Source organism: Pagrus pagrus, assembly GCF_965226575.1.
Source record: "Pagrus pagrus genome assembly, chromosome: 24".
Taxonomy (NCBI): Eukaryota; Metazoa; Chordata; class Actinopteri; order Spariformes; family Sparidae; genus Pagrus; species Pagrus pagrus.
The window spans coordinates 13887106-13913417 of NC_140206.1; the positions used below are offsets into that span (position 1 = coordinate 13887106).

Below are 26312 nucleotides of genomic sequence, written 5' to 3' on the forward strand. Positions count from 1 at the left end.
CAGATTGTGTGGCTCAAATTTGCAACACTGTACTTGTTTAACGCTTTTGTTTTTAGCATCGCCAGCTTTGCAGATCTTTGGCCAGTCGGTGCACCCGATGCTGACAAAGGGAATCAGGACACGGCGAATGAAGACAGCAGAGATTAAAGCTAAAAAGTTGGAAAGGTGGAGTTGGAACAGAGGGTAGTGGACGTGATTGAAATAGGCGAGAAATGGATTACACACACTGCTGTACTGGAAGAACTTCATGGAGGCTGCTGCTTTTACAATACAAAGAAAGCAAAACAACTGAAAGTCACTCCAGATGCACCATATTGTATTTTATGTCTGATATGCCCTTTTTTCCTAACTAATTTTGGTCAATTGCACATGCTGATGCTCATAAGAAAAGTGTCATCCTCTCGGCCTGTCATATCTGCAGAAATCTTCTTCTGGCGCTCATTTTACAAGCCTGATGTTGAAGACGCGCCGATGTCTTCCTGCATCCCTAAATAAAAAGCTGCACTGAGTTACTGAAGTTAGCAGAACAGCAGCAAACTCAGATGTGATCCAAGGACTTTTGCTCTTATCGGCAAATGTGCTCCTGAACTGGATCTCTATCATAAGAATAACAATTCGGTCATTCTACTGCACGTCTGTCTCATTAATTCTTCATGATTTCATGCGCAGACGTCCACTCAAGGTCTTCCAGCTTGTGGCACGGACTTATACGTGAGCGCACAAAAACACATGCACCTTGTTAGAGGAAAAGCGCTCGCAGACACACTTTCCCCCAATGCTCTTTGACCTTCGGAGACACACCGAAGCAGTGAAACAGATGACAAGACCACTGATGCAAACCCGATGTTCCTGACTCGCTGACCCTCTGCGAAAGCTTTCCTGGAAATTTCTGACCTCCAGTAAAGAGTATGGGTAATTGTTTTCGCCGCAGCTTTAAATCCGTGAGCAGCGCTCTTAAGGCCGCTGCGAGATGCAAATGCAAAAAACGCTCGAGGCCGTGAAGTGTATACGAGATTCAACCGCTTCGGCTGGTTTTGGCACGGCTGTGTTTTTAAGGTCGACGAGAGAGCAGCAGCTGTCTGAGGTGTTGAAAACATGAGCAGAGACGTCTCTGCCGGACAGCACGACCCGTTCTCGTTATTAAGCATCCAGCTCTGCTTTGTGTGCATGACTCATGTGTGTGTGTGTGTGCGCTCATGTGTGGCTGAGTGCAAACATCAGCGTGTGAAGATTACCCGGGATGGTAAACTTGATTAGTCCTGTCCAGCATCCAGTGCATTACACCATTCTGCAGCGCTTGCAGATCAGGGCGAACGTGCTGTAATGGTTCTGTAAGATTCCCGAACCGTGATGTAATACTTCTGCACTTCACACGGCAACACGGTGATTGACATCATGCCCTCATGGCTTTTACGCGAACAGCCAAGAAACACGTCTAACCTTTTCATGAACCGACTTACCAACTCTCTTAACTTTCCCTCAAGAAAAGAAACACCTCTGGATGAAGTAATGACGAAACCAGGGCAAAGCCGTAAATCAAACTCCTTTTAAAACATCTACAGCGCATATTTTTGTTCAGGCCTGCAGAAAGACTCCTAGTAGCGCATCTACCCCGGCAAACAGTAGATCAGATCTCGCCAGAACTTTCTCTTCTGCACTTCCTCTGCTGTGTTTTCCCCCCTCAGCCTTCGACCATCTCCATAAAAAGACAAGTCTTGGGGAGGGCGGACTTCTCTTTCGCTGTTGATAATAAAACAAGTGCCTTTCCCTGACAGGGTCTAGAAAGAAAAACGAGGGACGGACGGCGTTGTCATGACGAGCCAGAAGTGACGGCCGTGGAACGCCAAGATGCGGTTTTCTCTTCTCCTGCCGTGCAACGCATGCAACACCAGAGCGGGGATCCTTTCAAGTGCGAGGTTAATGAATGCAGAGGAATGTCATAACACATGACATACATGAGAAGAGGTCATCAAGCCCCGAGCAGGGCGGTCATAAGACAGCAGGGAAAAAGGAGCACTTTCCCCCCGAAACTGGACTGTAAGGCTCGGGTAATGAAAGCAGAAATGTCTGAAATAATTCAGTATCTGTGCGCATTCCTAGTAGCTGCACTCCTGCGAACAAAATGTCCACTCCTGCGTAGTTCCCCCTCTGGGTCAGAGTGTGCTTAGGAAAACTTGTGATCAATGTAAATAAACCGCTGATGACTAAGAGGCCGCATGGATGGTTGATGCCATCCACCCTCCCACACACACACAGAGAGAGAGAGAGAGAGAGACACACACACACACAGGCATGAGCACAGCTGTTCATTTCAGTCACTCAAGCACCGACAATGGGCATTCTCTTTTGGATTACACTTAAAATCAATGAAGATTTAGGCCCAATCCCAATACACCCCTTGCTCCTAACACTTAGTCCTACCCCTCTGTTTTTGCGTTCACACCTAGGGGGGGGGGTCCCAATTCTTGTTGGGATAGATGGGTAGGGTGAAGTGTTAGGGCTTTACATGGTCCTGCAAATGGAGTCTTTAAACTCTGTGTTGTTTCAGTGTATTATGGTCCTCGTCTTTATAACGAGCATAAAACTGGAGTCACCGCCTTGCAGTTGTGTGCCTCCGTGCACCAATCAAGTTGCTTTTTCCTGAGCTGTGGCATTGAATAATGGGCAGGACATGGCTGACTTTCTATTTATTTTACTGACATTTGTGTAAAATTACAATCATAATTGTTGTTTGAATTCTTGAGTTATGGCCAAAATTGTTTTTTTGTGAGGTCACAGTTACCTTAACCTCTGACCTCTGACCACCAAATTGTAATCAGTTCATCCTCCAGTCTAAGTGGACATTTGTATTTGTGCTTGAAATGTGGCATTCGTGAGAAAGGGGCAACTCTGCTCTGAGGGGCAAGGGGGAACTCAAAAATGAGGGGTAGGGGTAAATATTCGAAATGGGATCGAGTGTTACGTATATCCATCCAATTATCCTGCAAAGCCTGCAAAACACATTTTTCAATTTGTCTCATGACTGGAGCCTTCATGGCTTTTTCTGCCAGAGCTGTTTGTACTGGGAGTGGCACGGGAGCAGAGCAAACACACTTACCGCAATAGAACAAGGTCACACATCAGCAGGTGAGGAGGCGACAGTGTGTTATAAAATGTTTGCTCTCGGAGCTACGGAGTTAGAGGAGGAGGGAAAACGAGGTCATTCGAAGTTGCGAATAAACAGCGAAGTCAAATGTCAAGAGCAAAGAGGAGGACAATAGGAGACAAAAGTGGGGGAATTTGGTGCTTGTCTTAACAGGTAGCTGCACTCTGACAGGGGTCCCTGGAAGACAGAGCGTTTTCTGTTTGGTCGGACTCAAACAGACAAAGAGAGACACAGTCAAAGATGAAACAAATGATAGTGGAGGGTAATCAATCATTTCATCAATACTCCCTTTGTGTTGCTCTCTGTCTGCATTACTACTCCCCAGTGTCAGCCACAGCACGGGCTCGTCTATCAATCCAGTGTAGCCTGAGCTGATTAAAAAGTCAATTGCAGATCATTATCAAGCCCTTGTCATACTCCAAACTGAACTGCAGAAGGACGAAGCACCGGCTTCTCAAATAAACCCTGCATTTGACTGATAACCTATTTTAAAAGTGCACGTTGACCACGTTGAACAAGATTTCAAGACAAAGACGGTCCTTATTTGAATATTGGCCTCTGTGCCGGCTGGCTCGCCACCAGGATTAGCTCACTCGCATCAAACCCATGTATTCTGAAAGGTCCTTGTTCATTCATGTCTCTGTTGTCATTACGTGACATATTACTTCACGGTGCACATGACCCACGACTCAACTCCGGGCGAGAACACTAATCAGCGGGTACAAAACAATGATGTAATGGTGAGACAGTTGTTCTTCCTAATGCAGGTCAGGAGTGACGATGTTTTCGGTGCAAATTTAAGAGTAGGCCCTCCAGAATGAGCACAGCACATAAGCCATACACCATTGAGACACTGAATATTCAGTTGTACAGGGCAAATCCTTACAGGAGCAGGTTATATAATCCACCTTGTGCAAAGTGTCAAATGTGATTAGTGTCTTTTTGTATCAGATGACAATCTCCCTGTGTGGCGGACGTACGTTTCCTGGCAGAATCGATGGAGGATTCATGATTTGTTAAGCCGCTGAACAAACAAGGTAACAAGCTCGTCAGCGAAAGCTAAATAAATCTAGCGTGCTGAGCAAACAATTGGGAATTAGGTGGTTGATTCAAATAGTTAGGCTCACTTCGGTTCAGAGATTCACAGCTCATATCACGCGCCAACATCGCTCTGTGTGGCGCTGCTGGTCGAGCAACTATAAAATACGTTGCCATCCATTTCTTTACAGAAAGTCCTGGTCTCCAGAGGATGAATCCGGATGACTTTTGCCAGCTTGGAGTTGTCTATTGTGCTTTTTGGTGGTTAAAAAATACATCTGGTGTGGCACAAAATCAGAGTAGACATTCATGGTTCCCAGATGATGTATCATGATGACTTTGGCGATCCCAAAGCATGACCATGAGGTTGCACCATCATCAGGTCAAAGTTATAGTGTTTCATTGAATAACAAAGATATTCTCAGTGTCATAAAGCCAGTTAATAAATATATGTGCATTCTCTTGTAGCCTGTTCCAATCATCCACAGAAACCCTCAGTATAGTCTTTGACATCTGTTGAGCCACAAGTTTGGCATTTCTGCGTCCGCAGATGCTCGTTCCTTTACAGACAACTGCACGGGCAGGACTGCAAGTCAGCACCAGTGATTGGTGGACATGTTGCAGATGAAAAAGAGCCCGTCTGTGTTCAAAAGCCAAAAAACATGAATTTGCCTTGTGTTTTGTTTTCTTTGTTCCTGATAAACTATTTTACAGGGAATGATTTGTTCTTCTTGACATTTTTATCATCCTGCATGTGTGTCATTCTCGTAATCCTCGTAACACCACGTGAACCTGCAGACTGCAATGCTGGAAAACAGATGACTTGAAAGACAGGAGCTGAGCGATCAGTCCATGCTGTTACATGTTATCCCTGATGGTATTCCATTAGTACAAAGCCTTGACGCCATGAGTAGAACACATCGCACGTCACTGCAACTGGAACGAACGCGAGGCTGGGAATGAGAGGGGATTAAACGTTTACGCACTGGCGACCGCAAGGTGCTGTTACGCAACAATCCCACTTGCGTTCTGGCTCCCTCTCCATCTTCTCCATCCCTGTGTGTCTCCAGCCTGGTAACCTAGAATCTGAAATATTTATCTGCCCTGGCAGGAATGACAAAAGCCTGCGCTTGTTTATCATCCACGGCTTGAAGAGGCGTAATCGTCCATTAACACAAATGCATTTTGCTTTTGAACCGCTTCTTTGTCGTATTTTAACTGCATTCTTGCATCAAGCTCAACTAAGTGTTGAGGATTTATGAGACAGCAATGAGCAAGCCTGGCTGCAAGTCCACTAGTGTTTGATTATGATGCACAGTCAGGACATAACTCTTGTGCCTTTACCTGCTGCTTTTTTGCAATAAAGACGTGGTTTAAGGTTTCCTGAGGAAAGTTTTCTTATATTTACAGTTAATAGAATGCTGTCTGAATGAATTTCTTACCATATAAAGCCTCCGCAAAGTAGATTACCATCCGTGACTTTTGTTTAGACACATTTTCCAATGCAAACTATAGTTTATTTTACAGCTTGGCACAGTCACGGTACGCACTCGAGACGCGATTACTAGCTTTTTACTGCTTGCTCATGAAATGTAGAGTATCAACAGAGACTTTGCAGACGTGCTTGTATGCCTCCAGCACACCCACATACTCCAGTGTGGCCTCAAGCACAGGGCAGGCTGGGAAAATAAGAAACAATCAGATAAATCAAAGAGATGTGACACTGTCTCAAGGCCAAAGAGGAAAATATGTTCAAAACGGAGAAAAGGCATGATGTTTTTATCAGATACCGAATCAAAGGACAGGGACAACGCAAATAGCATTAAATCCTCACCTACCATTCAAAGTAAAAGATATAATATGTAAGATTTCTGTATTAAAATAACAAAAAACTAAAGCATCAGATGACACATCAGAGACAGAGGAAGAGAGAGCATTTCTACCTCAGATCAGTCAGATCAGATAGATTTTCATCAGCAATGGTGGTTGTTTAACCGTGAAGACAACAACTCACATGATCCCATGCTACTTCATGATGTCATCAGACAGATGTCTTTTGTTTTCATTGTTTAGACTGACAGACCGAGATTTTTGATTCCAGGCTTAATCATTTGATCCAATGAAACACTTTGAGCTGTCTAATGTCCTACCACAATCACCAGAATGCTGACTAGCCACAACACTAACTTGGGTATTTGAAACATAACTGAAAGTTTAGCTGATTAATCAATCGAATAAAAAGAATCAGCAACTATATGGATAACTGGTTGATTGGGTAAGTAATCTTTTTATGCAAAAATTGCAAAAATGCACTGGTCAGCTCCAAAATTAAACAAAACGTGTTAAAACTAAACCTAACCAAGTAGATTTCTAACCTAAACCTAACCAAGTAGTCTTTTAACCTCAACCTAACCTAAGCAGATTTCTAGCCTAAACCTGACCAAGACATTTTCTTGCCTAAAACTATCCAAGTAGCTTTCTTGTCACTGGAAAATAGTGAAAAACGCCCTCAATTGATTGATTGATTTCAAAAAGAAAGCATCGATTGTTATCATTTTTTCCCAGCCAGATATTTTCTGCTGCTTATAAGCAAAGTAGCCCACATGGCTTTGTACCTCCTCACTTCCCCCAGCTCTTCTTGGGGGATCTTGGGGGTATTCCCAAACCATGTAGCACATATAATCCCTCTATTGTTTTCTTGGTTAGCCCCAGGTATCCTCCCTCAACTGGAATACCTCCACATGGTGGCATCCAGCGTGAACCACAACCTCCCGGATTCCACTACCTCAGCTGACTCTGCTCATTCTGTATGTCTGAGCTCTTCATCCTGACCCTGAGGGTGAGCCCAGGCGTTCAGCAAAGGATTTCAGATGCTTGTATTCGCAATCTCATTCTTTGGGACACCACCAAAAAAAGTTCAATAACACAGGTGAGCATGAATCCGCTGCATTTTTCACCACCGTTGTCTTCAGACATACTGTGTTTTTTAGCATTGTGCTGGAAAGGTGCCCTATCACTCACCCATTCCAAAGGCTCTAAGTATTTACACTCTGCTATATCTAGCAGACCAGAATCTGAATAAACAAATAGGCGCCCAGATGCATCAAATTTTCATTCCTCCACAAAGAGAGTGCCGCATCGAGAACAATTTGGCCCGAGCACTGACGCCTCATCAGCCTGCGTTGGATGAATTTTAAACGCCATCGCTGTGGGCCATGTGGCGACGGCTTTCACACCACACAGCCACACTCCAAAGCACAAACCCAGACCGCAACGCGCCATCGGCCGAGCCAAAGAAAATTCCTTTGTTTTCCAAATCAATTGCTTGTAGCTTTACGAGTGCTCTCAGCCACAGAAACATTAGTCATAAAGAGGAGACAGACCGCTGGAGCAGTGAGCTGAGGATTCCTCACCACTGGGGAGGAGGAGAAGAGGGGACAGATGGAGGAGATATGGTAAAATACTACTACTACTCGGTTCCCACATTTGAATGAACCTGTTCTGCAGGCGACCTGTCGCTTCCCCGGAAAAGCTTTCCAATCATCGTCAGACGGGCAAAACGTGAGCTCCAAAATGCTGAGGGTTTTGGTTTTTGAAGGTGAGGTTCTCATTCCGTCATCGTTCCTCGCTGCCTTGACCCATAGCTGTGTGTTTTGCCCTCATCTGGCCAGCGAGCTTCGAGGTGTAGAGTGTCAAACAAAACACCTGTGGCTGAGAAGTCTGCCGCGGCTCTGTGCGCCTATACCGAGCTGAAGTCTCCTCTTGAAACCAGGAAACATGTGTGGTCTTGTGTGCCTGCATGCGTTGGCGCTCTATACGCCACATGTCACTTAAAATGCTCCATCACAGGAAGTTTTTTTGCATGTCGAGGCCCCTCTGAGCCCGGGTTTCTGTTTCAGTCGCTGACCTTTTACAGGGTAATACTTTTATTTTGCTAAAATCTTTAAGTCATATCCATTTATTTCTTGCATATCTTGAAATTCATGCAAGATTGAAGTGTAAGAAGAAAGGTCGTGACAGCATGAAATTAATAGAAATTCTGCAAAAGCACTTTAAATGCACGCTGTGAGATTTACAGAGGGACAGAAGTTTCAGATTCTATATGCAAAACTGTCTTAAAGTCTTCTTCATGCAGGAAATAAACAATCTCTCTCTGTTCCCCACACAAGCACACACATGACCACACTCACACACACACACACACACACTCTTCGTGCACGCGCGTACGCTCAACAGACCACAGAAGATGTAAACCCTCAAAGCCTTATCAGTGAACCTCCGAGTCATTATAATGAATTTATGGGCCAGTAAACCCGGTACTTACAAGATAGGAATTTTGCCTGTCGAGGAACACGGAGTCTCCCATGGTCCCGAATAAGTATCCACATATAAACACCCAAAAATGCAGATGCAACAGATGATATCCCGTTCAGAAAACAATAAGTCCAGAAGAAGTGTGTGTGTGTGCGTCGGAGCGGAGCGTAGGAAAAAAAAAAAAAGTCTCCACGAATCACTTGTGTCTCCCTCCTCTCCTCTATCTACATAAAAGACAAACAGAGACCTTGGACTACTTTATGTCGCCTGCTTTTAACAGTTCATGGCTTTACGCGAGTCAGAAGCGCGTGTCAGAGAAGCATCTGTGCCAGACAGGACACCACAGTGCGTAATGCGTAACGGATCCATACTGCGCGCTCCGCGGACTCTCTGCTGAAGACAGATGCTGAACCGAGCGCGTAGAAGCAGAGAGGGGGGACTGTCAAGTGAGCTGGAGTGCGAGGCTTCCGGTTGAGATTTTCAAAATAATGTCGGCTTTATTTTGTATTTCTTAACAATTACAAAGTAAGACGGTACCTGCGAGTATGACGTGTTTTATTTCTAACTTGAAAAAATTATATTCAGTTTCATTTTTCAAAGGACCCGAGGAGATGAGACTGTCTGAGTCAGTGTCTTCTTCTTTTAAAAATGTATTTTTATCCCATATACATCATGTCCTGATTGAATCTGAGCTCATCTGTTAATTTGACAAATTTACAACAATAGAAATAAAGATTAATAATAATAAAATTAATAATAACACATTTTATTTATGCAAGATACCACAAAAGACAAAAGGTCCTTGAGAACTTAAATCACAGAGTAATAGCAGTCCTAAAAAGCTTTTGACACTAAAAGTTTTGACACTAAAGGCTTACAATTGTTATTTTAAAGATAATTAGTAGTAGTTTTTATGGAAGCCCTATATGGTCATGGGTCAAACGTATTATTTCCATATTATTTCTTTGTTTTCCCGTGATAACAAGTTAGATTTGATTTATATTTTCTCAAGATCACAAGTTATTTATGTCATTATCACGGAATACAAGTGTTGCTATCCTGATTAATCCATTATCACAAGAAAAGAAAAGATTGTTCCCTCTCATTACTTAGAGCCTAAAATGTTTAAGAGCACAGCAGTGCCATGCTGCATGTGCATCAAGAAGTACCCATTATTAATGGCAAAAATTCATAAAATCTTCACGTGCTTGCTTTAAAACTACCAAAACCCGACCCCACAGAGCAGTGTGTGTGTGTGTGTGTGTGTGTGTGTGTGTGTGTGTGTGTCATGGTCAACTCTTGTGAATCTCGAGGAATCATTTGCTCTTTGTCTCATTATCTTGGAAAAAACAACATTTGTTATCTCTTGATGATGACATAAGCATCTTTTTCTCAAGATTTCAACAAAATGATCTGCTTTCTCTGGGAAAAAAACATTTGTTCCATGATAGTGACATAAATTACTTGTGACCTCGAAAAACAAATGAAATTTAACTCGTTATTGTGGGGAAACTCAGTAAATAATATGTTTACTTGGTTAAATTGGTACCAAAATATGAATATTTGCTGGTTTTCTTATAGTCTTCTATAATAACAAACTAATAATCTCTGGGTTTTGACTAGTGATTGAAAAAGTAGACTTTTTTAATTTACAAGAACAGAAGACTAAGAAACCCTCCTTTACTGGCTTTAAATCAGTAGTTCCTGGCATTATCTGTTTTAAAAATATATACTTAAACACTTAATCCATTATCACAACAGTTTCTGGTTCAATATCAATCTATTCATTGATTTATCCGCTAATCATTTCAGCTCTACAGATGGAACGCTAGATAAACACTTACAATCCCCATCCTAACGTGCCTCATAATCATCCAAATGCGTTTTATTTTCTCCTCTCCGCCAACAAGCCATGACACATCAATGTTCCTTCACACGCAGCAAACCCATTAGTTCACCTCAGCCCTACTTTTGTGCATGTATAATGCATTCGGTGCATTTTGACTACATAGATCAGCATATGGTATTTGAAGGGGGGGGGCTGAAGGAGGAAGACTCGGAGTGGAAGAAGCTTTTGATTATCAGCAGCCAGGCCTGTTCGAAATGTTTTCATGTGAGTGACCCGCAAACGGAGCATCGGGAGATAAGGTTTGACTCAGGAAGCTCCATATAGGGAGATTGAAGTTTTTGGATAGTTTATAGTAAAGAAATAGAGCTGTTTTAAGAGTAGTGAGAAGGAAATGGAGTGGGGAGTGGTGTTTTTGTGTTGGTCATCATTTAAAAAAGACAAATTAATGACAAAATGAACTAAAGCGAGATTCCTTTACATTCTGGGCTGATTCACGTTGTATGTCGTATTCATCAAGACAAGATAATCTGATATATTTGGGAGATTTAAAGTGTTAAAAGTTTTTTTCATCTGGATCTCCTGTGAGCAGATTCATTGCGTCCATCCTTCCTTGAAATATGCAGAAATGCGTCGTGGTCAAGCTCAAAACAAAACCATTCATCTTAACCGCTGGAAAGTTGATGTATTTCGGAGATACAAGTTTTCTTCCAGCTGTGACTAATAGCTGCTGTAGGCCCCAGTTCCGGTCGAGTATAAATCACAGCAGAGGGAATTTGGACGATCTGGACGATAACTGTGATCGCTATTGCATTGTGAAAATCGGTGGGGACTTTTATTTATGAGCGTTCCCCCTTTGCAAGTATGCTCTTAAGGGGCAACCATGTCCACCACTGGAAGAAACAGGAAAAGGAGGCTTGTCTGGGTTTGCGCAACACTTGATGGAACCAGCATTGGGCAATCTGTGTCAAAAGACTCCACTTGTATCCAGCTCCGTAAAAAAATAACAGAAGCATGCAGAACAAACAGAGCACAACCCGGTTTTATCAAGGACACGGCGGTCAAAGAGTGTGTGAGTTAATGAAAACCATTGCTTTCCTGCAGGGGTGGCTTTATTGCGAAAGACGCAAACTAGCCACATTCTTCTGTCTAATTTTATATCCAGTAGGTGTGAATTAGCGAGTGAGTTAATGAGTGAGAGACTCTGAATTCCTCCCTGCTTATCAGATGGTGCCGTAGCCATTTAAAGAATGCCGAGAAGTTAAGAGGAACACTCTGAAATCTGGAGATAAGACTGAGGACTGACTCAGCTCTGGACTGCGGTGTGTGTCTCACACAGGTATCGTCAAAACCCTGCGGTGTTATAAAGTTACGGCTGGAAGCGAACCTGTTCTTGCAGAGAATAGCTCTTTGATAGGCTGGCTCCTTATCAGATCGCGTCTAAATGGGGTTTGCTCAAACGTCTGAGGTGTTGTATGTCAATCGAGCGAAATCGGGGCAGAAGGTGGAGTCGTGCTGCGCTTTATTTTCGAGCGTTTATTCATTGTATTTGCTGGCTCGTATCCCAGTTTACAAAGCCACAGGTAGACGCTCACTCATATCTCCAGGCAAATCACCTGAATTAGAGTATGTTTGGAATGGGGAAGAAGATGAAAACAGGAGGAGTGTGCAAACGACACAGCGTTGAGTCGTTATCTGAAGATGTAAAACAAAACTGAACAACACAAATATATTAACCCTCAGGTTTGGTCACCATTATGGCAAAAGCCTCCCCAAAATGTCTTTAAAGCAACATTATGTAAACTTTTTAACCTTAAAATAACAGCTTCAATATCACGTTACATACTTGTTTACTTCAACATACAACTTTTCAACCCATAACACTGTTATGACATAAAGAGTTTTGTTTGTAGTTAGCACCTACGTTATGTCAGACCTGGAATTTGTATTTCTACAACAGTGGTTTTACACTCATAAACAGTGGGGGGCGCCAAATTGCACATAATGCCAATTTCTACATAATATTGCTTTAAAAAGAGTGTGAACAAGTACATAATAAAGGATTCATTAACATTAATAAGGCATTGTTCTTGCGTTAGATCTGATAGCTGTGTAAAGTGTAGTTAACTGTTAATAAGTGCATACTTACGGCAAGCAGTGTTTCCACACGTACAGTTTACGTATATACGGTGACACATTTAAGCATTTGAAAGGTTACTTTTATTTCTTTTTATCCGTCCACAAGAACGACATCATCTGCAACTAGTTGACAGTCTGTTGTTGTTTTGTGTTTGTCATCATTTAAATGAGAAAAATTCATGACAAAATAAACTACAGAGAGATTCCTTTTCATTCTGGGCTGAGTCACGCTGCATCTTGTACTTATCAGGACAGAAAATCTGATATATCTGGGGGATTTAAAGTTGTTTTTTTTTTAATCTGGATCTCCTTGATTTATTGTTTCTTTATCTGTCCACAAGAACTACACCATCTGCAATTGATTAACTAGTTGACAATCTGCCCTCGCTCTTCCCCCCTCCGCTCAACTGTCAATCAAACATGACATGCTCTGCAGACAGACGCAGAGACACTGTCCTGTATTTCATCCGTCCTGTAAACGCACTGACTGTGATGCGACCTCTTTTATTTTTTGTTTTGCACAAGTTTTCAAGCACACCTGGTTGTCGCGATGCCGTTCGATGCCGTAGGCAAACTCTTAAAGCTATTCTGAGGAAAGTTGTTTTTTGAGTCTCATTCTCAGGTTGTCAGCTCCCCCCCTCCACGCCCAGCAGCCACCTCACAAGCTTTTTCCTGTATTTTCAACCCTAGGAAATAGTCTTTATCAGCAGGTGGAGTTTCAGTTGTCAGGTAAATGAATGTGTTGATGTGCAAGCTCAGTAGCCAGTGGTCAGTGTTAAAGACAGTGTGATATAGTCAAATGTGATGCCTTCTTCAGTGTTCGACAAGAGCAACATGCAAAAACCAAAATTAGTCCTGAGAAAATGGTGTAGAAAAACAGGGCTGCGTTCTTGGGGATGACGTGGAGAAAGATGTCAAGGTTTTTTTCCCCCCCCCGAAAAACACTGACTCAAGTTCAGTCGTAAGGTTAGAAAGCTGTGTTTTATGGTCCTGTAGGAGGAGCCCATTGTCTCCTAAAATGGTGTTTCAATGGTCCCACTGTGACCATGGCTCTCTCTCTCACACACACACACACACACACAATACATAGAGCCTGTGGGAGAGAGAATGAAGCCTGGAGGAGTGGAGAAAGAAAAAATGCAGCCATTAATACGTGGATATGCAGTTTTTCATGCATCGTGCAGGAATCAGCCGTGACTGCACGTCAGAACGCGATCAAAATCGCCAAAGCGAGCCATCACCTCTCATATCATCTTGAAATTGTTAAAATGACGCTGAAATGAGGCTGCGTATGATCGTACATCAATTTCAAAGCACACTCAGGATTTTCCACTGTTGAATTTGGCACGGCCTGTTTGTGTTGATATATCACGTCGCTGCTATTAAGTGTCGATCTAGAGAAGAAGCAGCTTGGAATTCAGACAACAGAAGTGACGTGAGGGGTATTTACAGCTATTTAAATCTGCATCATGATTTCTTTTTTTTTGACTTTGCAATCCTAAATGTATTCTCAATCAAAAAGCAACAAAATAAGAATACTTCAAGTCACATCGGGAACTCGTACGAGGCCAGGCAAACAGTTCCAGTGCTATATGGGCTGCAAAACGCCAATGTTTACATCGCTCCGCCGGGAGGTGCAGCACCCATCCTTCCAAAGGCCAAATGCCTGAGTTGTGAAATCACTCCATCGAGTGGAAAGTATTCTGTTAAAGTGCTTTAAGACGATCCAGTAAATGACACCGAAAAATCCTGCGAGGCCTTCGATCTGTTTAATAAACACTCGCAAAATAGATGTTGCAAGGCCCAGATCAAAGTATTTGCATGTGTTGCATCACATGCGCGACCTTGCCTCGCTCTCAGAGGATGCTGGGTGAAAACTGTGAGCTGAGGGGTCAAGAATCATATCTCATTGTAATTCATAACTCAACTCACATGTTGTTCATTGTTCACTTTCATTTATTTTTGCATAACTTAGTGCATATAATCAATAAAACAACTAATGAAGGAACAGGTTATTACAGTTTCTTGTGTTTGTCATGCAGATGATGATCACTCTTTTTTTATGGGCTTGAATTTAGTATTGTTAGCAGCATGCCTTTATAGGCGGTCAATCATACTGTATTTGTTTACCCCCTTGCTTTTCCCCAAGCATCACAAGGAGCTGGACATTTTTATTTTTTCTAGTGAAATCTCATGAGAACTACTGCCAAGCCATGACAGTTGTTACGGACATTTATGCTCCCCAGAGGATGAATCCAAATAATTTTGACATTTCGTTTAGCACCACCAGCAGATTCAAGTTTTGACTTATCCAGTAAAAAATCTCAACTTCAGACATTCATGGTCCCCAGAGGATCGATCCTAATGTCCCTGGTTCCCCCCTGGCTTTCTCCAAGCATCACATGATGCACATCACAAGCATCACATGGAGGTTAACGTTTACTTGATAAATTTGCACACAATGTTGTGCAGACATTCGTGGTCCCCAGAGGATGAATCCTACTAATTTTGATGATCCTTGACATTTCCAACACCACCAACAGGTCCAAGTTTTGGCTTATCCGGTAAAATATCTCAACATCTACTTGATAAAAAGGCGCAAACTTTCATGTAGACATTCGTGGTCACCAGAGGATGTATACATTTTTACATTTGTTGTTTTCAGTGAAATGTCTCAACTTTTACATGGATTTCCATGAAATCAGATCCAATACTTACATTTATGACAAAATACCTGCAAAGCTAATACGACCCATTATCTGTACTTTGTGTTTTGTGCTAATTCCTAAGAGTTAGCATGCTACCATACTAAACTAAGATGGTAAGGTAAATATTACCTGCTAAACATCGGCATGTTAACGCTGTCAATGTAAACATATTAGCGTGCTGATTAGCCTTTTTTTTCAAATGGTACAACCTCACAGAGCTTCTAGCATGGCTTTATACTCTTAATAATACTCTGCAAAGACGCACTGATTCATTTTCCTATGCACATCTGAGCATTTAGTCTGGTTATTATGGAAAGTAATTCACAAGAATTCTCATAAAATATTTCAATCATCTTCTTACATATGATCCCATGCCAGTTTCTAAGTGTTGCCTAATCAGACACAGCTGGTCAAGTTCAACAAAAAACCCAAACTAAATAAGAAAATAAATGAATGGCAATGGAAGAGCTGATAAAAATGACAGAAGACCTTCGCCCTATGTTTTCCTGCTTATTAGCTTTGTCTTCTTTGTGTTTTCGCTCTCTTTCTTCCAGACGATGAACTCTGACCTCGGTTTCACAAGACGGCCCGAAGAACGAGTGTAGGAGAAAGAAAATGAGAGAAAGGGGAGAGGGTCGAGGGGGAATGGTTAAAAACTGGGCACACATAAACGAATTTACAGCAGGAGCTGCACAAAGCAGCTCCAGGGGATGACCTCAGAACTGGGGAATGTGTGTGTGTGTGTGTGTGTGTGTGTGTGTGTGTGTGTGTGTGTGTGAGAGAGAGAGAGAGTAAAAGAGAGAGAGAGAGAAAGACAATGTGGGTTCGCTCCTTCACTTGGGAGGTAAATAAAGAAGACGCACATGCATACAAACAAATTTTAACAAATTATCTCGTCGAGGGCCTCAGACCGCCGTCTCCCTCCAGAGACGACCCTCATCCAGCGGAAAAGATGTTTTTTTAGAGGAACTGATCACTCAACATCCACCAAACACAGGACACACACACTCTCTCGCACACACAACGTGACGACAGTGCGGGTCTGGATTCAATCTGGACGCTTCCATCGACAGGCCAGCCCATTTGTCCTAAATCTCCATACTGTGTCCTGAGGGCCAATAGACAGAGGGGAGGGGAGGGAGAGGCAGGGCGGGGGATGTAAGTAAGGAATTTTGGGTACTAGCCCGACGTGGCTATACGGCTTTCATCTCCATACCACCTCCATTAGACCATGCTTAAAGCGGCGGGCAGGTCAGGACTGTTCTGCAAAGGAAATGCTTGGCCCTGACCTGAGGGCTACTACGCTTTGCAAGACAGAAAAGCGTGTTTCTCAAGAGGAAGCATTCAGAATGTGTTAATGTCAGAGTGGAGGGGTGTTGAATTGTTGGATTTATAGTCGCAGGTCAGATACAGACAACATCCACATGCCTCGTGTTGAATAATTCTTCCTGTGCTAGGTAGAGATATGACAGAGCTGCAAAAATGAATCTAGTCAAGATGATAATCAACAGTCTGCTTCTCAGTGAAGCCGTCTCTGATCTCACAAACACACATATCTTTAAGTTTCAGAGCCTTGGTGGGCCGGAGTGTGTGTGTGACCACCCGTTTCAACCTGTGCACGACTTTAGGCTTCAGGCAGATTGTGTGCATTACATACACCAAAGTCACATTTTGCACGCCAATCTTTCACATTAAACTTCTGTAGAAAACACATGCGTGCACACACCAAGCATAAAACACGTCACGTAACGTGGCATAAAGAGCTGTTTCTTTTAAAACGACTTTATATCATTCCTATCTATCATCTATCCTGCAATGCATTGTTGGTATCACCTTGAGTCATAGGTGTGTACTTCCAATCTAACTGGTTGAAGCCACACATAATGCTAAAACTATTTCTTCAACGACACACCCGAGTCTGTTTGATGCCTCTGTTTGTCAAAGAGCCTATTTGGAGTAACACTTGTGCCAAATGGTGCTCGACCCATCTATTATGTGCAAATGAACATGTAAACTTTAGACATCCATTGGACCACCATCACAAATATTGTGTAAAGTGTCTAAAATCAACTGTTTCCCAAGGATCTGAACTCTATTCAAAACTGCATTTAGAAATCTCCTCATTTAAGGAACCACGCGAGGAGACAATGAGCCTGCTTCGAACAGCAAGCAGAACCAAATCAATTTGGGCACTTTTGCAAAAATTCAACGTGACTAATCTCACATGGTTATTTGTTTTTCTAGCTGCTGAGTAATACTGTAATAGAGAGAAATTTCCAATTTTCTCTGTTGACTTTTTTTTAAGTGTAGTTTGACTCATGTTCGCCCATTTTTGTTAGCTCTCCAAACATTAGGGAAACACTGACCACACACCACACACGTCAACATTCATTCTCTTTTTATCTTTGGTCCATTTGCAGTCTTCTTTATTAGAACATAGATAAAGAAAAGTGTTTATTTTCCAAACAAGGTCAGCCAGTGATGTGTGCTCGGTGTTAGCTGAAGCATACCCTTTTAAAAACCAGTATTGTTGACTCTGTCGCCTGGGGAGTGGACCGAATGTATTTATGCCTCCATAACAGCCTCTCAAATATTGATTGTAAGGGCAGCACTCATAGTTAAGTGTTTTTCCAATCACAGCAGATTCCTGTAGTCACGTACGGCTGGCCATGCATGCCTTAAGTAGATTTGGTTCCATCTGTTTTAAGATGGATAAAAGTGCCCGACATAATACTATTTAAATGCTAATTGGATCCAGGACCGGCATGTGTTTCTCAATGTTTTCTATGTGTGTGTGCGCACAGGTGTTATCCATGTCAGCATGCATACCTCTCAGAGCCCGCGTGTTTTCATCACCCGAGGTTCGGCGACGTCATCTCCACGGAAAATAAAAGGGAATCAGGGGTTTGTTAGCGACGTCTGGCTACATGTCAGTCTTTCCACTCATCTCTTTATGTGTTTATCCGTGTCGGGTCTCGTCTGTCCGTCTCCTCGCTCGTGTGTATATCTGGTGATCTGACCTTCCACCCTTCTGCCCGTCTATCCATCTTCCTGCCTGCTGCTCTGTCAGCTTGTTTGCCTGACTGGCTGGCTGGCAGCTCTCTTCGCTGAGATTCCCTGAGTAATGCTGGGTAGGTTTAAATCCTCGGCTTTGTACTATAGCTCTTTTACAACCACTTTTTTAATAAGTCTTATTGGTGTTTTTTTGTTAAACATACAGGGGTTTAGTAGAAGTGTTACGCATGTAGCCCTGCCACATCAAACCCTGTATGCAGTGAATAATGCTAATGAAATTTGATCAAACTGTATAAGTGAGTATCATCCTTTTCTTCTGCTGATGTGAGTTTTCTCTATTTTCCCTGAAATGAACGTGACGAGGGATGACACCGCTCATTTGGAGCTGACAAACACAACCTGTTTGTTCCTTCGATGCCTCCTTGTCCCCGTAATGAGGACTCTTCACTTGTCTTTAAGCTCCGGCTCCTCCACCTTAACAGACACACACCAACACACGCAGTGTCCTCCACCTCCCACGCCTCCTTAATGTTTTCTGCCACAACAGTTGCCATGGTGTCTCGGCTCGCCAGCTGTGCCGGACAGCACAATAACAAGGACGTGTGTGTTTCTGCGATAGCGTGTATGCATGTGTTTGTGTATCCACGTGTCAGCATATAATCTGATGCACTCATGTAGTCTAACGGTACATTTATAGCCCAGTAATGTGCTATGATCCATCAGAAATCATCCATTAATTCACACAGGGTCAAATATTTGCATAATGTCAAGTCTGACAGAATAATTGCAGACTTCTGTATTTTTGTGCTGCGTGATGCATTTGCTGGCAGCAGGAAAGCAGAAAATAGCCGTTACTTGTTGCCATAGCGCCACAGTGAAAGCGTCATTATGGAGGAGCAGGGGGAGCGATGTGAGAGCGACACTCTCACATGAGCTTAGATTTGCAACACAAAGTCACAGAAATGTGGAAGGTTTTTAAATAATTCTTAAAAATGTTGAGCTCCAAATGTGAGCGTTGAAGTGGAGACATGAGACGAGACTAATTCTAGGAAAAACAGAAAACAAAAGTACACCGTGGGCTAAAAACATGCTTTCGGTTGAGAGGAAAGGAAATAACGTCACTCTTGCGCCGGAATGCAAAATTATTGTCGTGTCTGATCCACAAATCACAGCGAAACTTTTTAAGCTGTTTTCTCTCTCCTGCATACTCCCAAAAATATGTAAGCTTCTCCGCAAATTGCTGGAGAAAACACTGGCTCCACACCTGCTATAATTCATCAAGCGATCCCCACTTTGAAAAAAACAACACCAGAAACTCCTTTTTGCTCCGTCCTCTTTCTTTTGTCACTGACACAGTTCTGCCTGACGTGCAGGGTTAGGGCCAACTCTTGGGTAAACCGAGGGAACAGCCGTTGAGGAGTCTCTCTCTCTGTTGAGCAAATCTCAAGAGACGCCTCAGTGGAGGGTTTGGAATAGCTTGAATAATAGAATAAAATGTCCACTGAGTGATGTGACGTGAGCGTGTTGGCTTAGCCTCCTCCAGCTGAAGGATAGCATCTCCCTCGGCACATTTATCCAAACACTTTGTGTGCCTGTGTGTGCGTGTTTGCACACAGGCTTTTGTGTGTGTATAGCCCCACCATCATGGATGTTTGAGAGCTATTAGTGACCATTCTGGGACATTTGGAAGACTCTTATTATTCCGAATGTTTAGCTCTGAGATGGAGGCAGTGAGAGTGAACAAACTTGTTTTACATAAACTCACACAAACCAGACTTTCCTTTTGGTGACTCCCAAGTTCAAGATGTTGACCCAGGCCACATTAACAACTGTGCAGAGATCCCCACGGGCCCGCAAAAGCCAGAGCTTCACTGTGTGCCAATTGTTATTTGTTAAATTTGCTCGAAAGTTTACACTACTCAAGTAATGGCATGAGTCAGCACTTACATCATTGCTTACTCTTTAAGGCCAAAATCTAGTTTACAAGACAGACTTGACCCAAGAATAAATGTTGACCAAGTATGCATTTCTGCAAACTACAAATATGTTGAAACTTAAAGTTTCTTTATGTTCCATCTTTAGTAGGAGTGGTAGTAGTAATAGTACATTTTCAAATTTATGTTGGAACAACGTTGTGCTTTTAGGCACACAAACCAATTGGTTAGGCTCAGAAATAGATCATGTCGTGGTTTATCTGGTTCCGTCATTACAAACGCAGCTGGAAAATGCTCCCGACGTCACCCTTACAAATGTTGAAACACTGTCTCAAACACTCGTCGCTCGTTAAAACTACCCAGCAGTTTCGTGCTTACAAATGTTGAAACGCCGTCTCAGACACGGTGTCTCTTAAAGATACCCAGTGGTTTCAGGCTTACAAACATTTATATGCAGTCTCAAACACTGGTCTATGGTTAGAATCATCCAGCGGTTTCACGCTTACAAATGTTAAATGTCATGGAAAGTTGTGTCACTTGGACCTCTGAACAGTTTCGTCCAGTCATGATGTTGACCCTGGACTTGAGGACATAATGTGATGATGTTATTGCACATAAGTTTACCACACACAAGGATATTTAATGTCTTTTTCTTGTCTGCTGAGGTTATTTGCTATATTTTCTTGGCTTTAGCTGAAATGTATGCGTATCAAACTAGAAGTATGACGCCTACAGTAAGACATATTTCCTCCCATATCAACCCAATGAATGACATTTTAGTTGTCTTGGGAATAATTATAAACAAACCTAGTCCTACATGAGACCACCGGCGTGAGCGATCATTGTTTTGTGGACGGTGGCTGATCCATGCACACGGGTCGATCGGCGAGTGCCCACCCAGTCGCCTGCTCGCATGCAAATCAGCCTGCCTGTGTTTTGCCGGCCCTTTGTCTAATCGTGTTTTTTTATGCAAATCCAGTTCAAACAAAATCACACGAGCGCCACAGACAGCGGAGAGGACGTGTTGACAATATGGATCTAAATGGCTGAGCATAACATGCTTTGTTATTCCGGTCGTTTTCTATGATAATCAGCTCAATCTGGCGACCGTTTCGCTTGTTTCCAATGCAAATCAGCCCGTCTGTGATCTTTCGTGTTGGTCGAAGCTAATGAAAGGGCACGTGGTTTCTGTATTTAAAATAAGAGATCTTGGAAAATGCAGAATTGTTCTAACATACAAGATGCGAGGACTTGTATGGGATGGACATATTTTCCACGACCTCTGCCCTCCTCCTCCTCCTCTTTCTCCCTGGAGTCATATCTCTTTTCACCGCCACACCTTCCTTTTACTTTCTTTATATTTAAACTCATCCGTCGTTCTTCTGCGCCTTCTGTCTTTGGCGGTTGTGTTTTCGGTCCCGCCCTTTACCCCGTCTCACCCCGTCTCCTCTGACAACTGTTTCTTCTATTTGCGGAATGGAAGCCCACAGATACCGTATATGTCAGTGTTAAAACACAGTTTACGTTCTTTCTCGCTGCCATTGTTGCCTCGTTCCGCCCTCCTATGGACGATGAACTCATTCGAACCTCCAGAGCCATAACAAACGAGCGCAAAAGTGACATTGCTTGGACATTCCCCTCATCTGTATACGGATTCCCAAGATTTTTCCACTATTCAGTTTTTACTAGCATGCGCGCACTGTACGTATGAGTGCCCTCAGTGCACAGCTGCATGTGTGCATTCACAGGACGGCAGGCGCACCATGCACTGTGTGTTTGTGTAGCTGTATACACAGTCCGTGAATGTGGCTGTGTGTGATCTCTGCAGCATGCAAGTCACCTGGGCCGAAAAACATATCAAACCTTTATCAAAGTCAAACTGAGCAGCCTCAGTTCTTTCTCAGTTCGGGGTATAAATATTTGGTCTGCAGTGTAAACACAGCAGCCTTCTAGGAATGCTCTGTTCACAAACGACAGCGACGCTATTATCCCTCTACTGATAATACGGGCGCGAGACAAAACTGTTGATTCATCCCAATATGCAACACGTGTCCGCCAGGTGAGGTCTGAAGCTCTGAAATGATCAGAGGTGTGAGGCCTGACTGAGAATCTGCTGTAACTTGACACAAATTACTACAGGATATCTGTAATCTGACAGAGAGCACCCATCCCCACTATCAATTCTTCCATACTAATACCTCAACATATGTTTTTTATATGATTCAGTTTAATACTTGGGGATTATCATTATCTTTACAATGATGTAATGTGAAGCTGTGGCAGCCCCTAAAGCTAAACGGTGGGTATTCATAAATAATGTGTTGCTGATATGTTTAAAGTACGTTGGTGCATTCCATATAAAATATAGTCTGAACTCCCAGGAACTACTTTCCTTTTCCTACTGGACAGTAGTAGATCATTTGCAGCAGTAAGTAATAACTATATAAGCCATAGCAAATGAATGAATATGCCATTATTGATAGAAAAGTATCTACTACAGTGTAAGTCTTTCTAATACCCCTTTTCCACTGCTCAAAAATCCCACTTAAACCCGCTAAGATCGGGCTTTTGTGTGCAATGGGAATGTGTAAACTCTGCATTTACACTCCGGTCAATTGACTCTGCAGTAGACGCTGGATTTTATCACCTCAGCTCGGCTTTGCTCTAAACGTAAGACCCGGGCGAATGCGCTAAATTCTGACCTATTTCCCGCCGCGCAAAGTGACCACACATTATCAACATCCGGTGGTGGCGCGTAAATAAGGAAGGAATTTTGGGGATGCGGTCTATTGTTTTCTTTTCTGTTACATTTTGGTGGAAAAGCGGTATAACTTACTTCTGGTTATGCTAGTCTATGCTAATACTCATTGTTTAGGCATTATTTTACGCTAAATGTTAGCATTCGGTAATGAAGTTAATGGATAAATGTCAAGCCAATCAATTCCAACTGAAGACATGTTTAAAAATGGATCACAAATGTATGGTGTCATCTTTTTAAACTCAGTAATTCACAAAAAGCAGCTGGGAACTGTGGTTTTTATCAGAGGTTACTGGAAAAGGAGTAAATAGAGCGTTTTTTGGGGACTATTTCCGAGGTGGATGAATACACATCAAGTGTTCCTGTGAATATTTATGGCATAAGGACAGTGTAGGTGCGATTGACTCAAACTGAACTGCAATGGCCTCGGAGATGGTGATGAAAATAAATGTCACGCGGTTGAATTAAGTGTTTTAAATAGTTTTTGTACAACTTTTCATTGGAGTTGTTGACAATAAGAAAAATATATAAAAGGTATAAACTACAGATTTTCATGCAGACACACTCAAACATTCAAAAGCTTTGTGTTCTGAGGAGGCATTTTAATTTCCCAGACAGCATTGTCATGTGGTCTAACATGAGCTTAGCCAGGCAGACTCAGTGTTTGTGTGTGTGCATGTTTGGGTGGAGGCGTAGGATGAGTAGAATAAGAAAGAAGTGGAAGAAAAAAGACAGGAGGTGGGGGGTTGACGGATGCATCCCATCTTTTTCTTCCTCTGGAATGCAGCTGGAATCCAAGCTCGACTCCCCTGTTGGCTCCACCCACACTCCCACCACCTCATATTTTGCTACACGCACACACACATGCACACACACACAAAGTGGCTTTGCCCTACTTATTCCCATTGTTTGGTCATTTTAACCATGTAATACGTGGTTGCCTGTTCCAACCTGTCCAGCTGATATGTACCCTCATGTACTCTCCTTATGTTGTGTGCATGTGTGTTGGAGACTCAGTTCTAATAAACCTCACCAACTCACCATTTCACTGTCCCCTTACGAACCAGTATTGCATGCAAAATGGTTTATTTGTGTCACACAAATGCGTACATATTTCTTAATTTGCAACGCTAATGTGTTTGTGACAAATGACTGAACAATGAGGCCAGTGCCCCGCAGGCCTGAACACATCTGTAGCTTGTAAATCATGTCAAGAGCTGCTCTGGGTGTGGAGATGCAGTCAGGTTTACATGTATTTCAAATGATTTGCACATAGGTGATAATGATCATTATCGGATCCTTTGTTATTGTTTAACCCTGCAACCAGACAGTCATCCATCAGCTTTACATCAGCTTCTTGGGCGTTATTTGGACGACACACATTTTTTTCCCTTTGCTGCTCTGTAATATTTCAGTCAAAGTCAGAGAAGTAGGTTTTGGGGGGTCTTTGAGTTCTTCCACACTGTCAGCATGACTCATTTTTCATTTTTGCATTTTCTTTATGCAGCTCAATACTGATTCTTGATATTTAAGACCTTCGTTGCACTTGTTGCATTCACCCAACTACATTGTAAGAAATTCAATATCCGACCCTGAGAAATTCTGAGTTTCAAATTTGAATGTCCTTCAATCTTTATGATGGAAATATCTTTATTTCTGTAAAGGAAAACATTTCAGCACCAGGTGGCAATTCACACTAGAATATAATGCAGTTAGGCTCTCAGGCATAATGTATTGCTCTCAAGTATTTATTTTCCTGTAGAAAATTTCTAATATCTATTATTTATCATACTGTAAACATTCATAAGTTGTATGTAAATTCCAATTAAGGAATTTCAAATGTCCCAAACTGTCAAAAGATCACATCTTTTGACTGTCTTGGGACAGCTGCTGTGTAATTAGCTTGTCTGCTGCAAGCTTAGCAAGCTAGTAAGCTTTAAATCTGGGCATGCAATATGACTAACATTAATGAGCAAACTGGCAAACATTCGTCTTTCCTTTATCGCAGATAGTTATCATTGCTTTTGAGGTTGCACACTGCCACCACATATTTTATTTATTCTCTGCTACTTTCAGGTTTTCGTTGGGGCCGTGTCCCCTGCACCCCCCCTGAAATAATGCCCATGTTCACCCCTGCCAGTTGAAAAATGAAGAAGAGTAATGATCTCCTGATGATTCAGGTTTTTTCCTGTAAAATGTGACACACTTTCCAGTTTGTTAGGAGTTACAAAGATGTACTAAGAACTACAGAGGTCCCACAGAAATCATTGCTGAACCTGTACTGCTCAAAACTGTAAACCCAATTCCATTAAGTGCCGCTCTTAATCATTCCTGTGCACAATATTATACAGCCATAATGTCAGGTAAGGTATGAGGGATGGTTGCGGTAAATGACGCTTTGCACCTCTCAACGTCTTTATTGCTATTTTCACTCCTATTTATAATCACACTCCGTGTTCCTCACGTCTGATTTTTTTTTTTCCATTGCCGAGAACTCGCACGAACTGCGTCAGAGCCTTTGAACATATAAACTATCTCTTAATGCTTACGTTCGAGGGGGATGCTTTCTTTGTTCTCACTCCTACAGCCAGGGTCAGCCGCCGTGTTTACATCACTGAGTTGTTGCCGCGGCAACAGACAGAACCTCAGAGTCAGAGAGAGAGTGCGGAGTTCGACGCGGAAATCCTTGAAAGTGATGTGAAACAAAGCAAAACAGGAAGAGGTTCAGTGCAGTTGTATTAAAAATAATGTAGAGGGAAATGTCAGATATGTGTTAGAAGCACAGGTCCTCATTCAGTTATAAAAGATGTTCAACATCTGAGAACTCCTGATTCCTAATTCATTCTGGTATTTGCAGTACAACAAATCATTTTCCAGGTAGCAAAGACTGATAAGTAACTGAAAACTCCATTTTCCTATTGATATAAACTAACATACACAAGTATTAGGTATCACTTTTAAATACTGAGCTACATTTTCATACATTTGGAAGAGAAACTGCCATTTCTACAGTCCATAAACATCAAAGTTTGACAGCAGAACAACCGATGGCCCAACCAATGCAACTGCAACTGCAGATTATCTAGGTTTAAAATAGAAAGTCTGACAGATTCAAATTGTGGTGTTGATGGGAGGATGACTGTGGTCACAGGGTGCAGGAAATGCATCCGCATGCTCAATATTATGAGTCAATTTTATCTGATTACAAACAGCATATTGGTATCAGGTGTTGCTTAGAAGTTACAAGAAATCACAGTACAGATATGCCGAAGATGCATTTCAAGCAAGTGTTTACCCGGTGTGACGTTGCCCTTGTGGACTACAGTTTATAAGCTTCGAGTTCGGGATTAGGGCTGTCGCCATCTGGGTTTGTTTGAGCCAGAAGTGACCATATTTGGTCAAGAGGGTGGTACTT

The 26312-nt window shown here is 42.4% G+C and overlaps 1 protein-coding gene across 2 annotated transcripts in view; it reads right to left on the reverse strand.

Annotated features, from left to right (window-relative positions):
* Positions 1-26312, reverse strand: part of LOC311253278 (rho GTPase-activating protein 6-like) — an 82987-nt gene that overhangs the window by 40940 nt on the left and 15735 nt on the right. Inside the window, exon 1 of one of the 2 annotated variants that reach the window (XM_084347124.1) lies at positions 8508-8878. The exons of the other annotated variant lie outside the window; for it this stretch is intronic. Coding sequence (XP_084203250.1) covers positions 8508-8549 — 42 coding nt within the window. The 5' untranslated portion in view covers positions 8550-8878. Of the gene's footprint in view, positions 1-8507; positions 8879-26312 lie in introns of those variants that run through there. 2 annotated transcript variants of the gene reach the window in all.